We start from the raw sequence: 16,784 nt of genomic DNA on the forward strand, positions 1-16,784 counted from the left end.
TGGAAAGTAACTATAACATTTACTCAAGTACTGTACTTACAGACGGGGTGCCGTGATTTTCAGTGATTTTTGCCCCCCCTAACATAATCATCAGGTATTACGGTTATACTAGGAGGAAGATTTTTTTCAAAAAAGTGTACAGAAATTGTTAAAATTATGTTTTTATGTGGACACGCCTCCAGTTCATTAAGTATACCTGGTTCTCACCTTAGCACCTCTTCCACCACCTTAGCACCACCCACCTGTCCTAGTCCCTTCTCCTCCTCATGCCCACACCTGTTGTGTTATGATAATGAGGGGGAAGGTATATTTTGACTATGTCACTAAAGGGCTGTTTTTCTATTGGCACGTTTGACCCTCAAGGTTTCAGCCTCCAGATAGAAACTCAAAATAGTCAGAGAAGACATAAGACACCATAAAAACACCACCAGGGGGCTTAATGAAGTTCTATCAACCTCATAGACACATGAAAAACAGAAAAAGTGCAAAACCATGGCACCACCTCTTTAAGTCAAATTCTTAGGTATTATTATTGTTTTAATTACATAACTGGATTTCTAGTATTTCCAATTGTCAGTCAGTCAGAAGTTGGTCAGAAGTTGGCACTTGCCTACACTGCCAAAACTACTAGTGTCACGGTCCGCTCCTCGGACCGTGGACTGTGACTTTATTATGTAGACCTTCCTGCCCTTATAAGGTCTTGGACTATGTTCCTTTCTGTTCCTTTGTTCTGTTCTGCACCTAGTCTTGTTATTATGTCACTCTGTTGTTTTTGCCATGCTGTTGTGTACCTTATTTTGTAGTATTCTGTACCTTCCTGTCTGCCCCTGTAGTTCTGTACCTGCCTTGTCTAACGGGTCTTGTGATTAGTCATGTTCTCCTCCTGTGTCCTCTTAGTCCCTCAGCCTATCCCAGTGTTGATTGTCTGTTCAGTTCACCTGTGTCTTATTATTTCCCTGTCTATTTAAGCCCTGTGTTTACGACTTGTCGTTGCTTGTTCATTGTCTCTTGTTACGTGTAGTTAGATCTCAAATTCAGTTGGTTCCTTGTTTGTGTTCCTGTCTTTAGTTAATAAACCCGTTAAACCGACCTGTTGGCCTCTGTCTCTCTGTGCACTTGGGTCCTACAATCCTGCCCTGACTCAAACCGTGACAACTAGTAACTGGTATTAAATGGTATTACTGTGCTTGACTGGCCAGCCAACTGGCCTGACCTGAACCCCATAGAGAATCTATGTTGTATTGTAAAGAGGAAGATGAGAGAGACCCAACAATACAGATGAGCTGAAAGCCATTATCAAAGCCAACCTGGGCTGTGCCACATTGATGAAGTAATTAATTCAAAAGTAGCCCAGAAACACCAAATATTGTAGCATAAATTAACATACTTTTCAGATGGTCGACATCTCTGTATTCTAACTCCTTTTTTTTTTGAGTGGTCTTATGTACTATTCTAATACTTTTAGTTACTGGATTTTTGATTTCATGAGCTGTATGTTGTAATCATCAAGATTAATCTAGAATACATGAAAGTTCAAATTAAAAAGAAAGAAATATATCTATCTATATCTATAGGCCTATATAGATATAGATATAGAAGGAATAATAAATAAAACAGAACACTATCAAATCATAACACATTTGAACCTGAAGTCTTCATCAGGGCCGTTCATTTGAAATTACTTCAACTTGACCTTTACTGCCACCTGGTGGCAAAAACGGACTCATTTTTAATACCCAGCTGCTGTAAACGTACAGTCAGTGGTGGAAAGTAGCCTAACTACTAACTAGCCTACATTTACTCATGTACTGTACTTGAGCACAATTATTAGTTTATTTTTCATTACTCTGGGAGGTGTAAACGTTTCAATACTTTCTTCCACTACAAATAGCCTATACTCTACTACAATTCATTTTTTATTGATTGATTGATTGATTGATTGATTGATTGATTGATTGATTGATTGATTGATTGATTGATTGATTGATTGATTGATTGATTGATTGATTGATTGATTGAATAATTGAATACTTTATTAGTCAGAAATGTAAACAGCACAAGTACAGTAAGACATTAAAGCTAAAAAGGATAACACAAGAAAGTCCTGGGGACTTGTTTCCATTGTGGTCCTATATGTATTTCATAACTTTAGTTACGTTAGTTAGGCTACTTTGCAGATTTTGATTAAAACAAAACATACATTAACCACTAAAGCCCTATTTTATAGCCTACGTGGCTATTCGAAAATAGCCAATCAACAAGTTCACAATCAATGCATTGCATCTTGACATTGTGAGCTTGTAGATCGGCTATATCTTAACCATAATACATTTTGAAAACTTGTGAAATGGGACATTTTTCATCTGCATAATTATGTATGTTTACTTTTGGTAGCCTAATTTAAGTAGGCTATATTTTGATCCCAAAACTTTTGTACTGATATACTCAAGTACATTTTGAATACATGACTTTTACTTAACACCTAACAGAGACAACAGTATTTCTACATTGTGGTATTGCTATTTTTACTACTACTTCTTCCACCACTGCATGATGGGCACAGCAGGCCAGACAACTTCAAACAGCTTGGTCCCACATTCAACACTTGATGCTTAGTAGGCCTATTCATTTGTGACAAAACACTAGCTAATATTATTCCTCCAATTTGTCCAATTTGACATACCCCCCCCCCACCCCATGCAAATTCAGATTGATTTCCATGTTTCCATCTTGTGAAAGAGTTGGATCCAGAACCAAGACAGAGAGCAGGGTCTGCCAAAAACATTCCACAGGATTTAACTGCACACGCACACACGCACGCACACACACGCACGCACGCACACGCACACACACACACTTTCTCTGCTTTATATCATTGTCGTTATAGGCTTATCAGCCTATAGTGGAGTCAGCATATTTTGACAACATACGTTTGGCCCTGTTTTGGCTGCAAAACTGTAGTGTGAAAGTCCCCCTCAATCCCCTGGACCCCTACATCTACCAAACACTACCAACTACAACATAAGCTGCAATGCAATTTTCTGAACAGCAATTTTGTAGAGAGACAACTGAATTCAGAGCAGAACTCAAGTCAAATTCCCTCAGAAGACACCAGGTAGGGAAGGCTCAGCTACCATATGACAGTGACGTTTGGTTTGACTTGATTTTATTCACACACACATAAGAAACATTTAAAATACAGTCAATACATTTTGTGTTTTATAAAGTGGATGGTGCAGGCGAGGTGAGAAACCCATCTAGGATGTATGTTAATACCACACCATAACAAATGTAACACATAAGGAGAGAAATGAGACGATTTAAACTAATAAACAAATAGACAAACATATAGAGTAAATAATTCATGAATTTAAATGAACCAATCAATCAAAAACGACAAAAACATACATAATTAGGCTACACTTTTTTACCATCTGGATAGGCCTGACTAGGCTATTAAGGCCTCTTTAAATTTTCTTTTAAAGACAGGTAGAGAGGGTGAAATGTCTGCCAGGTGTAGGTTGGCGTTCCATAGTTGTACGCCACTATATGGCTATTTGATTGAATAGCTACTGTTCATTATGGCAGTGGTTCCCAAACTTTTCAGCTCGAGACCCAAAAGATACATTTTGGTGTCTCCCTGTGACCCAAATGTACAAAGATATTGTTGTTGTCAGGCAGAAACCTCTTATCTACATAGTTTAACTTTTGGTATTTTTTTCGTAAATCAACGCCCTACTTGATCTTACTACAGCGTCACACAAAAGTATCAAAATTAGCAGATCCACGAGCTCGAGCTTGTAGATCTACAAGTAGAACTTGCTAAAGTTAACAGAATCTACAAGTTAACAACGCATTACTTGTACAAACTTGTACGACAAACATGTACATTTAGCTATTTTCACTGTTTTGTTTTCATTTTAGAAAATGTATGGACTTTTTTTCCCCCAGAAAGTTCTGACATTCTTTTGAAAGCTTAAAAAAAAAGTAGTTTTTTTATAGAGGAAACTTAAAACAAATTGGATATTTACTCGTGACCCATTAAAATGGGTCCCAACCCATCATTTGGGAAACACTGTTCTATGGGAAGGTTAGAAACAGAGATGTACTGTTGATGATTTGATTGTCTTGTTCGATAAGAATGTATAATTTTTACAAAAATGTATTTTAACCACACGATTCCTATATACTTAGTTGAACGGGGCCTTGCTAGGGTCTATCTCCTTTTCCCCTCGACACCAAATATCTTCGCTGAAAATGTCCAATCTACAAGCTCACAATGGGTTGCAATCTGACACATTGTGAGCTTGTAGATCTGCTATTGTTCGCCCCCCAAAAATAGGGACGTTATGGTTCATGTGTTTAAAACACTCTGGTAAATAGCTGTCCTGAAATCTCACACAAAAATGTTTAAACGTTTGTAGGATGTTTATATAAAAAAGTGGTCAAAAGTTTGAGTTTATAAAATAGTGATGCAGATGGTTCCTTGGACTTTGAATGCAGCTAACTAAGCTGTAGTACAATGTTGGAGTGCAACACTTACTTACAAGTGACACAGATTTTCCAAATTAATTCCTAGATTTCATCACTTTCTTACAAACAAAATCAATTTGCTTGCTCCAAAATCTTTCATCAATTAACACCTCTAAAATGTGACAATAGCGTATCAATTTTTGCCCTCTGTAAAGGGCTTGACTTCATCTGTATTATACTTAGTTTTTCCTGAAAATGTAATGAAATTAAATTTTGTTTTTATATTTAGTGATTCAGTTGGAACCATCTAGAATGGGCATGTAGACCAAGGTTATTCTCACTAATCATTTGTGATTGTTAAGATTATGGAAATAATTAAGAATCACAAAGAAATCATACAGCTTTCACAACACATTGAATGCACAGAGCACAACAAATTTAAAGATTGCTTTATAAGATATATAGATATTTATTTTTTATTTATTTTTTCAGATTTGAATATTAATGTCAAAAATACATACTATGATTTACAGTTTGCACTACATCATAATGCTTAGCATGACAGACGTCACATGAGTAGTAACTGAAATATTAATTTAAATATTAAATAACTGATGGTAAACTGAAAGTAAATGTGTAAACACTAAACTAGGGTTACTCTTTCTATTGCAACACTTCCGATAAAGTGGTTCTGTAACAGTACAAAAAATGATTAGAATATTACTTTTTTTTTGTTTCATTTCCAGTTATCGTTGGAAAAAAACAAACACAGTGCGCTTCTGACGTTGTTGTCCATTTTCTCTGGCTTGATTGCTTGTTCAACTTCTTCAGTGGTCCATGGCTGTTGTTCTTTTTCTTTCCATTTTAACAGTCACACCAGAAGCTGCCACCAATGTCTGGTTTCAGGTGTAAACGACCCCCAGGGTCAAATCACTTTCAATTCAGTCGACGCTGGAAGCGTTTTTTAAAGTTCAAAAACTCAGGAATTGTTTTGCCATAAACAAAAAAAGGGGTTTCATATCCAATCTATGAATAAGAGATTGACAATGAACACTTAAGTCATTACGATATGAAATGCAGTTCCAATTTACATTTTGAAACGAGTGATTTGAAAATGATTTAACCCCCCAACATATACAGGGTAAATCTTGGGGTCTGATGGCCTCGAGAGAAACCATGCTTCGTGCTCCTCTCTCCTGCAAGACGCTGGGAAGAGTACACACTGGTGGAGTAAGGCCAGAGAATAAGAAGAAGGAAAAAGTTTACCTATCAAATCTGGTACATAAGGCCCTGTTGGCTGGGAGAGTGGGATCTAAAAAAACGTAACCCCGTTCCCTTGAGACCCCCAGAGAGAGACCCCCCCCCTTGCTTTATTCTCTCTGAGGTCATGGAGAACAAGGCTACATTTCTAGATCTCTCCAACGACCCTCTCAGCTCTCCCCTGTCACATCTGTGCCCTCGGGCAAAGATGGAATTGATAAAGATTTTAAATTTTCAAAAGACTAGCTAAACTGTCATCCCTGTCACCCTGCGCCTATTTCACACCCCAATTCAACACTAGCCCACGCGGGACTAGTAGGCAACGAAAAAGAACCCAATCCCTGGTGATGGTAGAGGTGGTGGTGGTGTGTGTGTTTTTTTTTGTTTGTCTTAGGCTTCAGTAGTGGCCCGTTGGGTGTGTTGGGGATGAGGAGGAAGGGGCGAGGGGGTAGGGGGTTGGTTCCTCAACAGCGTTGGGAGTATGGTGGGTCAGCGGGGGACTCTGTGAAGGACTGGAGCTCGTAGGCAGCACCGCTGTCCACCTCCATCGACTTCCTGGAGAAGAGCAGTCGGATGTCCCTGTGGAGGTAGATCTTACCAGACTTGCTGCTCTGGAACCTGGATGGATGGAAGGGAACAGGGATGGAGGGAGAAGAGAGCGATAAGGAGGGAGGGAGAGAGAGAGAGACAGTTAAACTCAATTACCATATTTTATGTATGTATATATATATATATATATCGTTGCTGTCGGGCAGAAACCTATTTATTTTAAGTATTTTTTTTTTTACCACATTAACGTCCTACTTAATCATACTACAGCGTCACACTAAAGTATCAAAAGTAGCAGATCTACGAAGTTCGAAACCTGGCGCGAAGTGACGCGTTATGAGCTTGTAGATCTGCTACTTTTACCATTTTTGAATTTCAGACATATACACACACATACACACACACACACACACACACACACACACACACACACACACACATATACACATAAGAAAAAGATAACATGAATGACTATGAAACTCAACTGCATATTAAAGTACTTTTTCTGACCAGTTAATAGAATGTCTGTATATGCAGCTTCTTTGTAAATCTTTGCTGATGATGAAGTTTGTCACGTTCTATCGTGGTCAAGCCCTAATAGTTCAGCAACATCACCAAAAAGACCTCTCTAGGATAATGGAAGGAAAACCTACAGGGATTACAGGATGTATAAAGTGTGTGTGAATGTGCGGTGTTTGTTGTTGTTGTTCACACCTCAGGTGAACGAGGTAGCGCAGGGTGCGTCCCTGCCCCAGGGCGAGGAGGGGTTTCCGGCTGGCGTGCGAGTCGCGGCGGACGGCGGGAACGGAGAAGGTCCTCTGGCGAAGGAAGGTCTGATGCCCGGCAGGCAAGGCTCGAAGGTCGTACACCACCACGAACATCTTCACCACCGTCTTATTGGGGTTGAATAAGGTCTGGCGGGACACAGGGAAAACAACAGGGTTTTACACTCGCCTAAGAAGGCCTAGATTTCAAAATCACTCTGTACCCTGTACCCCAATCACTCTGTACCCTGTCTCTTGTAAATTTGTTGCATCTTTGAAAAATGAAAAATACAAATAAATATATACATTTGGCCGCGGACCCCCATCTCAAAATATGTTGTTCCAGGGACCGCCCAGAAGCAAAGATTTGAGTAAAATAAATTTGCTTTAAAAAAAGTATATATATTCAAAGATTTTCACAAATTCACGATTTAAAAAAAATAGCAGATGTACAAAATCATAGCGCGGCACTCGGTGCCGCACTATGAGCTTGTATATCTGCTATTTTTGAATAGCCAAAGTATAAAATAATGGTTAAAGTGGTTACACAGATGCGTTCCCGGCTTTAATGGGTTAACTGAGAGAGAGATTAAGCAGAGACCCCTGACTACATATTGTATAAAATTGTGTTGCAGAATCTTCACTTTTTCATAGATTTCATAGACTTAACAGACAGCACTATCATTGTGTAGCATTGAGTTGGATTCATGTTAATGACTGTTTTCAGACAGTTAACCACAGTTAACCACTTAAAACCTCAAAACTTGTACTTTGTCTGCTCTTTATTCCCTCTACACAAAACCTTGCTAAATAGCGGATCTACAAGCTTGTAGATCTGCTATTTTCGGATAATGTTCCCTTCAGAATAGAGGTGCTAGGGTTCAAGAGGTTAATGTAAAACTTTTTTTTTTTTAAGAGTTCCTATTCCTATCACAGAAAGATTTTCCTGTCCCCCTGTAGTAACTCTGAGGACCGCCTAGGGGTCCCGGACCCCCTGTTGAAGACCCCTGCCCTACACAAGTAGCACAATATGCAAAATGTGTGATGTTTTCCGTTCTAATCTAAACCAATGTTCTCGCTCTTCTTAACAGCAGTGTTGAGGTTATAAGCCAAAAGAAAGACAAGCTGATTTGACTTATTTACTGTTGGTTCACATAATGGGATTTATTTATATGATTAAAGACAACATTTTCTGTTGCCTTGGTTATTCATTTCAGATGTACAGCATTTGGCATACATACACGCTCGTCAAAGCAGCAATGGGAAATTTCTGTCTCATTCAGACATTGCTGTACTGTTTATTCACTTGGTGCAATGTGCACACACATTTTCCATGTGTTTGGAGCACTTGGGTCAAGGGAAACTCAATAACTTCCATAGTGGATCAACTGCCAAAGAAACAGATGGAAACCCACATCCTGTTCCCTGTTTCCATTTCAGTGAATTCCCCTCTTTCCCCACTAGGGGTCTCCCTATGTTGCCGGGCAGGTAGTCATCCCTTCTTTGTTCTCAGATTCTCCTCCTGCTGTCTGCTAGCCAAAATATCCTTCTTTGTGAACATCTCTACCACTGAGCGTGATAATAATAATAATGGCCACAAAAGGGATTCTCACCACTTGAATGGTTCCTGATGGAGGTACACGGTAGCCCCGTTTCCCCAGGGACTCCAGGTTGATCACACCCTGCAGACAAATACGACAAAACAGGGGGTTACAAATAATCACAGTACATAAGAATACTCTTTACCTGGACCTACTGGTTCTCAATGTGGGGTCCTAACTCTGAGACTGTACAAATGGAACCCAATGGACCCATTGTATTTGTACAGTCTCAGGGTTAAAATAACACTGAGGGATTGAGTGTAGATTGTGGTCCTAGACATAATAGTAATAATAATGAAAGAAATCCTATCTAGGTCTGTGGCATAATGCATATCGTTGCTGTCGGGCAGACAGCAACTTATCTCCATATTTTAACTTTTTGTGTTTTTTCGTAAATGAATGCCCTACTTGATCATACTACAACTACAACGTTGCACAAAAGTATCGAAAATAGCAGATCTACAAGTTCGAAACATGGCACGTTTTGAGCTTTTCGATCTGCTATTTTTGCTATTTTAGAATTTGAATCCTGAAAAGCAACAGTTTTGGACAGATGAGGTTTCCACCCGACAAGAGACGATATCAAAGGGGGGGGTCCTTGAAAATAAACGTTGAGAATCACTGACATAAACTACCCCCACATGTACACAATAACACACACAGCCGACGCAGACTGCGGTTTTGACGATGCCATCTCTACCACTTCTTTACCGTGGGTTCTGGCCATTAGGTAAGGATTCAATCAAACCAGCACAGGCGGGCGGGGAAGCAAATCCAAATGATTGAATTATTGATAGAGAGCAAGGTGTGGGGTGGGCTGGGAGGGCACGCCGCACGGTATTAAGCTCACCATATATGGCGAGGGAGCGTTGTCATCGGAGACGCTGTAGAATGACACGTCCACAGGCAGGGTCATGTGACTGGGGCAGAAGGAGCCGCTGGCGCCCACCTCGGCCGTGAAGCCCTCCACGTTTCCCAGGGGTTCCAGGCGGTAGTTCAGCACACACTCCTGTCAGGAAAAAAATGGTTTTCTCCGTCAGTTACTCCCCAGCATATACCGTCAGTTACCCCCCCAGCATATACCGTCAGTTACCCCCCAGCATATACCATCAGTTACCCCACCCCCCCAGCATATACCATCAGTTACCCCACCCCCCCAGCATATACTTGCTTCATGGAGTGTGTAATTGATGGAAAAAGTTATTATTTGGGTAAACTATCCCTTTGATCCATTTAGACCTGAGGCCAATTCTAAAAACGCCTTCTAAATCCTGTTTTCTGAAAAACTTCAAATATTTAGTCAAAAATTACAAAAAAGGTTGCTATATACTGTACATAGCAACAAGAACCCCAAAAGGGGTTCCCGTCTTGAAAGGTATAGTTACAAATAGGGGTTCCCAACCTAAATGGGTTAAGCACCATTTCAAATGTAGCGAAAATAGCGGGTCTACAAGCTCATAGCATACCTGACTGCACCTTTCAAGAGAACATGATACAACATCTACAGTGTGAAAGCATTGAAAACAGGTATTATTATTTCAATTGTGGTGGAAAAGAATGTGGTGGTGGTGAATGTTGAAAAGCCGGGACATTTGAGTGATTTACAGATATTTGTGCCGACTCAGGACACATCTTGAAACCGCGATGACCCCGGTCAGACAGGGGACGTCTTTGGTCATGTACCCCAAGCATCCCCTCGATACTTGCTGGCCGTCACACCACATCTCACCCAGGAGCAAAAGAACTTCACTTTCTCATTTGCTGACCTCAGCGGGTGGTGGAGTGTAAATGTCAGCAGCCACTTTAAGTGGCTGCTGGTTCTTCAGTGCTCATTGTGGGTCATGGGGACCTGGGTCGAGCCTGGCCCCCCCGTCGCGTCTCTTATGTGTCCCCTCTATCTGACCTTGGTTTTCTGTCTCTCTACACTCTAAATAAAGCATTAAATGAAAAATGAATCACTTAAGCCCCATGTACTTCGCTATACGACGAAAAGCAAAAATAGCCGATCTACACACAGCTTGAGCTGTTACTGTATGTCTGAAACTAAAAAATACCAAGTCCAAGGCGATGCACAGCAAATCCCAAAAAATATTTGAACAGGTGCTGGACAACATGTGGGGGAAAAATAGTGGGAGGTACTTCTGTGACCAATGGTTAATGTGGTAAAAAAAAATAGAAAAACAGCCTGTTTAGTTCACACTGCCGCTGGCATCATAGCAGCTTTTTGGTGGTGGCAAAGGTCAAATTACCACCCTGATCCCTTCTGTAGTGGACATTCTTAAATCACTCCCAGCAAGCGTTCCGTTTTATTTCGGAATACAAGATGGCACGTAAGAAAGAAAGCAATGATTTGGGGCCTTTGAATGTGAGTGTGAGTGTGTGTGTGTGTGTGTGTGTGTGTGTGTGTGTGTGTACGTGTACACGTTTGCTGTATTTTACCTCAAAGTTGCCCAGCAGACTGAGGCTAGCAGGTGGAGCACTGGCACTGAACAGCTGCTGCGACTCTTCAGAGTTCTCGTCTCTCTTCAAACACACCCTAAAGGGTTAACACACACACACACACCATTGTTGGTTCATACTACACATCAGACAAATGAGTCAACCTGAGTCACACAGTGCTGTAGTTGGAAGGTCTATACATCACAAGGATGCAAAATGTGCGCACGCGCACACACACACACACACACACACACACACACACACACACACACACACACACACACACACACACACACACACACACACACACACACACACACACACACACACACACACACACACACACACACAGTGAATTTCATGTCACATCCTGTGTGTGCTTGGTGAGGGGAGGTGCTCCACAGATCCATGTATATAAAGAACAGGCTGCCATTTTGAGCTTCATGTGTGATTATGAGTGCAGCAGCAGCAGCAGCAGCAGCAGCAGTACACAGGTGCTGCAGCAGGTGGCAGTGTGACAGAGACAAGCAGGTCAAAAGGTGGTGTAAGTGATAATCTGCTGTTAAAATCAGTGTTAAATAGCTCCATATATTCCACTAGCAATCATTGCTATAGTGTTTGTTCTGTAACAGCGATCAATCGCTTCCACCCAGCTCTTTAGTAAACAGAAAATACATTCTAAGGTCGGAAAACACATTTTATCCAATCAGGAGAGAGAAATACAGGATGGAGGATTTACATTTTTTATTTCCCTTTACTGAAGAGCCGGAGAGACAGGGAGACCCATGATTACTATCAAAATATAAAGCTTCAACCTTTTGACAAAAAAAAGTGGGGGAAAAAGTTGCTTTTAACAAAAAAACACATTTATACCCCTTTTAACATCTGATAGAGGTTTGAGTGACGTCTCTGGGGGATATGACCTCACATGTGTTTTTCATATGATATCATTTGTGTTGTTGTTGACAGATTAGTCAGTGTTGGTGAGCATGAGCAACTCTCTCCTCAAAGCCCAGAGCTGATGACATCACCAAGAATAATGACATGACATGTCTTCATGGGAATACTGAATCCCTTGTTTTTGTTTTCAGGAGGAGACCTGCTCATGTTCTAGGCCAGTGGTTCTCAACCTGTGGGTCGGGACCCACATCGCCGCGCAACGCTTGTAGATCTGCTATTTTCACAATATTTATCTGTGGAACCAGAGTCAAACTAAATGTAATGTCTCAACTCCTACAATTCCAAGTGCTTATCAGGGTGGGGTCGCCCCAGTTCATATATGATTATTTTCGGGGGTCACGGCCTGAAAAGTTCTAGGCTGTGCGTTATCGACAACAGGAATGGCTTTATTGTATGACACTTGATTTTAACCATCTGGCATCCCTACGTCAAAAATAGCGGAAATACCAGCTCTACAAGGATGTGACAAATAGTGAGATTGTAAATACTAGATAGGCTATTTTCGCTATTCGTCGTACCATGAAGTATATAGGACTTAACCACATAAACCTTACGGTTGGTTAGAGTGTGTGCCCTGGGGTTGGGAGGTCAGAGTTCAATCCACGGCCAAGTCATACCAAAGACTATTAATACTACCCACTCCCTCCAAGGGGCTGGATTGGACATACGTTCCGGTGACCTAATGCAATGGTTCTCAACCTTTTCAGGCCGCGACCCCCCAAAATAATCACATTTGAACTGGGGGACCCCCCACCCTGACAAGCACTTGTAGGAGTTGAGCCATTACAATTTGTTTGACTTGGTTCAACAGATAAATATTGTGAAAATAGCCTATAGTATTTGACAATTTGGCTAATGTTTGACCAGTTCTTCTAGCATGGTTTGTTGATTACTTTTAACACTGTAATGGCCTTTTTTTCTTTCTTTTTTTTTAGGTATTGAAAAGGTCTTAAAAGTCCTTGTCACTTCACTGTCATCTGGGGACCCCCCCCCCCCAAAAAAATTTTTATGTGGGGACCCGGCCGGGGGTCCCGGCCCGCAGGTTGAGAACCACTGACTTACTGTACTATTACTACTACTTACTGTACTCCTGAGCTGTGGGCCACATGGCTCGAGAACCATTGGTTCCCGAGGCTACTTAGATAAAACCTATTATATGCTTATTTGACCAGAGTCTACTAGGCCCCCTCCTTTTCCCCTCCACACTAAATACTAAATAGCCGAGCTACAAGCTCACAGTGCTCGCAATGCACCGTGAGCTTGTAGATCTGCTATTTTTGCGGAACGCTCACGACCCAGGTGGTCAAGTGGTTAAGTGATTAAATACTACATTAATATGACTCAGGCTAGCGAGACTGTAAGTTGCACAATTTGTAGATGAACCGTTTAGGCGAGACGTTTTAATATACTGACTTATCTAGAGTATTATGAAATGGAATATCCTCTATAACAAAGTTTTTCTTTATTATATGTATATCCAAGACATCGTGTAAACACTCAATACAACATTTCCAAAGCAGATGAATGTAGTCCTTTGGACCAGTGGTTCCCAAACTGTTTAGCTCAAGCCCCAGAAGGGACATTTGATATCTCCCCAGGACCCTAACTAGTGAAAATAGCAGATGTACAAGCTCACAACGTGTCGCTTTGCACCATGTTGTGAGCTTGTACGTCTGCTATTTTCACTACTTCTTAAACGTTTTTTCTTCATTTTTTGGGAAATGTATGGAATTTATTTGATTTCAGTATTTATTTATGACATTCTTTAGATAAATGTTTTGATGATTTTAAAAAAATGCATTCTTCTGGGAAACAGTGCTTCGGACGCCTCAGGCCTGCTAAAAAATGAACAGGGCCCTGTTTAAGGAACAGCACCGTCTGTGACCCACATTGGGTCCCACTAGTCCACAGGCCGAGACAAAGACAGTGCCTTCTAAAGTGACAAGAAGCAGAGATGAATGGCCGTGTACCTTTTCCCAGAGGCCCAGGGCTGACCCTTACAGGCTGTCAGGGACGGGTCCAGGTCAAAGTAGCCCGTTGGGTTCCTTCTCTGAGGGACCTGTGACAGACGGAAAGCGCGGTTAGAAAGCACACAGTGACAATATCAGGAGTCTCTCGAGACAAGACTGTTGGCTCACACCATTTTTAAGCTAACACTGTAACTGTCTACACACAAATGTTCTCCCCTCTAATCATTATGTCTTTGATTCAACTTAATAACAGACATGGTGGTGTATATGTGTAGTGTACTGTGCGTTCCCCTTTTGTGTGTATTGTGTGCGTGTGTGCATGTGTGTGTGTGTTTGCAAGCATGTGTGAGCGCATGTATGCATGTGTGAGTTTGATACCCGGACTGACAGGAAAGGACTGACGCCAAGACTGACGCAACTTAGTCAGAGTGTTACAGTGGCTGATGAGGCACAGATGAGTCACGACGCGTGCCTTTGTGTGTGTGTGTGTGTGTGTGTGTGTGTGTGTGTGTGTGTGTGTGTGTGTGTGTGTGTGTGTGTGTGTGTGTGTGTGTGTGTGTGTGTGTGTGTGTGTGTGTGTGTGTGTCTCTCAACCTTAGATAACTAACACACAGAGCCAGTATGAAAGTCTGTCTTAACCACTTAAACCCCATATGGTTGACCGGAGTCCCTCAGGGCTCTATACTAGTAAATTTTCTGTTTTCTGTTATTGTGGGGAAGGCTTTCACTGAAAATAGCAGATCGACAAGCTCACAAAACGCGTCATGTTGTGAGCTTGTAGATCTGCCATTTAGCCTTCTGCCACAATAAGGATGCTGGGGTTTTAGTGGTTAATGGCAAACAGTTGCATTCTGAGAGAATAAGATACGCCAGCTCATCACATTGCACCACTTGGGACAGGTTCCTTTGATGTCTGATGCAGAGGCCAAGGATGCCCTTTCCCGTGCTATGTTGACAACGAGAGAATGAATGTGTGTGGGTGTGCATGTTCATGAGTGTGCGTGTGGCTGTGCGTGTGTCTTACAGGGCTGGAGAGCAGGGGCAGGCCGGTGCATGGGTGGAAGGCCTTTGTCGCTGTGGCATCTAACGAGCGTCGGTTCTGCTTCTTCCAGCTGTTGCAGGGACGCAGGGGGGAGGGGCTGTGAGACCGCTGGAGCACACAGAGAGAGAGACACAGAGAGAGAGACAGAGAGAGAGAGAGAGAGAGACAGAGACAGAGACAGAGACAGAGAGAGAGAGAGAGAGAGAGAGAGAGAGAGAGACAGAGACAGAGATAGAGACGGACGGAGATGGGAGAGAGATGGAGATGAGAAAGAGAGGGGGGGTAGAGAGAGGGAGATAGAGAGAGAGAGAGAGAGAGAGAGAGAGAGAGAGAGAGAGACAGACAGACAGACAGACAGACAGACAGACAGACAGACAGACAGACAGACAGACAGACAGACAGACACAGAGAGAGAGAGAGAGAGAGAGAGAGAGAGAGAGACACAGAGAGAATCACACAGTGAGTCTCAGACAGCTGGCCAGTAAAACAACACCAGCAGTATTCATCAGAGAGTGTTTTCACAGGAGCTGCATGTTGATCCCCCCAGCTGCTGCTCATACAGGGAACACTGTAAAACTTGAACACTTTCACCGTTTATGCAAGAACATCAAATCCCAATTAAACCACTGGGGTTTATATAAAGGACATTAGGTAGCCTATAGCACAGAGACCTGACTTCTTCTTATAGGGTGAATTCTGGATAATACAAGGCATAAATGTGTGTTGGGCTGTTCACACAATGGCAGATGCAAAGCTACAGGCTACCGTTGACGATTGTAGCCGCTACATAATCTACAAAAGGTACAATCCAAGTTGAGCTGGCTTCAACTGCAGCTATACTAGTTGAACCATTTCCACTCACCTTCTCTCTTTCACACAATTCCTGCTCGTAATTATTTCCGTATTTCCGTCAGCCAGTTCCGTGTTCTTTTCAGCCCCCAGGCTTTGTATTTATTTTATTTTTTTGTATTCTTTTTCTTTGTATTTTTCTCGCTCGTCGGACGCATTAAGATTTCAACAAGCATGTTGATTAACACTTCAACAGTGACCGGTATCGTCTCTGTCGGGTGGAAACCTCATACAACCTCATGCAGGGACGCGGGAAGTGGGGTGCTGAGGGTGCTGCAGCACCCCCTGCCGTTGTGAGAAAAAAAAAAAAAAAAAGGCTGAATGCGTGCGTGTGTGTGTGTGAGAGAGATTTTCTCCGGTGTGCGCGGCTCCCCCAAAATAATTAAATCACATAACCCTAATCCAACCCTAACCCTAACCCTAAAACCGAAATAAAGTAACAAAAAAAGTAACTTTATCCGCGGGAGACCCGAAAAAAATCGCGCGCGCGCGCTTCGCGCGCGCGCAGGAGGGCCCCGTGCACGCGCGCTGCGCGCGCGTGCATGTGTCCCGTTTACCAGCACCCCTTGCTCTAAAGTACTTCCCGCGTCCCTGACCTCATGTATGTCCAAAACTCAAAAATAGAAAAAATAGCAAATCAACAAGCTCAAAACGTGGCGCATTCTGCTATTTTGGATACTTTTGTGTGACACTGCTGTGGTGTGATCGAGTAGGGCGTTAATTTACGAAAAAACACAAAAAGTTAACACATGGAGATAAGAGGTTTCTGCCCCGACAGCAACGATGTGCTATGTCGCTTTGCATCTTTTGTATCTGCCAGTGTGAACACAGCACTTTGCACTAATTTGCTGTTTAACCAGATTAACTCTGGCATCTC

At 42.0% G+C, this 16,784-nt stretch overlaps 1 protein-coding gene across 1 annotated transcript in view; it reads right to left on the reverse strand.

Annotated features, from left to right (window-relative positions):
* Nucleotides 1–3,165: 3,165 nt before the first annotated feature.
* atosa (atos homolog A) overlaps nucleotides 3,166–16,784 on the reverse strand; it is a 53,147-nt gene continuing 39,528 nt past the window's right edge. The window contains exons 8-14 of the mRNA XM_084052515.1: nucleotides 15,041–15,166; nucleotides 14,017–14,105; nucleotides 11,087–11,183; nucleotides 9,498–9,656; nucleotides 8,660–8,728; nucleotides 6,997–7,196; nucleotides 3,166–6,351 (exon numbers count right to left, since the gene is read on the reverse strand). Coding sequence (XP_083908641.1) covers nucleotides 6,198–6,351; nucleotides 6,997–7,196; nucleotides 8,660–8,728; nucleotides 9,498–9,656; nucleotides 11,087–11,183; nucleotides 14,017–14,105; nucleotides 15,041–15,166 — 894 coding nt within the window. The 3' untranslated portion in view covers nucleotides 3,166–6,197. The remainder of the gene's footprint in view (nucleotides 6,352–6,996; nucleotides 7,197–8,659; nucleotides 8,729–9,497; nucleotides 9,657–11,086; nucleotides 11,184–14,016; nucleotides 14,106–15,040; nucleotides 15,167–16,784) is intronic.

This window comes from Gymnoscopelus microlampas (genome assembly GCF_963454915.1).
Source record: "Gymnoscopelus microlampas genome assembly, chromosome: 1".
Classification (NCBI taxonomy): domain Eukaryota; kingdom Metazoa; phylum Chordata; class Actinopteri; order Myctophiformes; family Myctophidae; genus Gymnoscopelus; species Gymnoscopelus microlampas.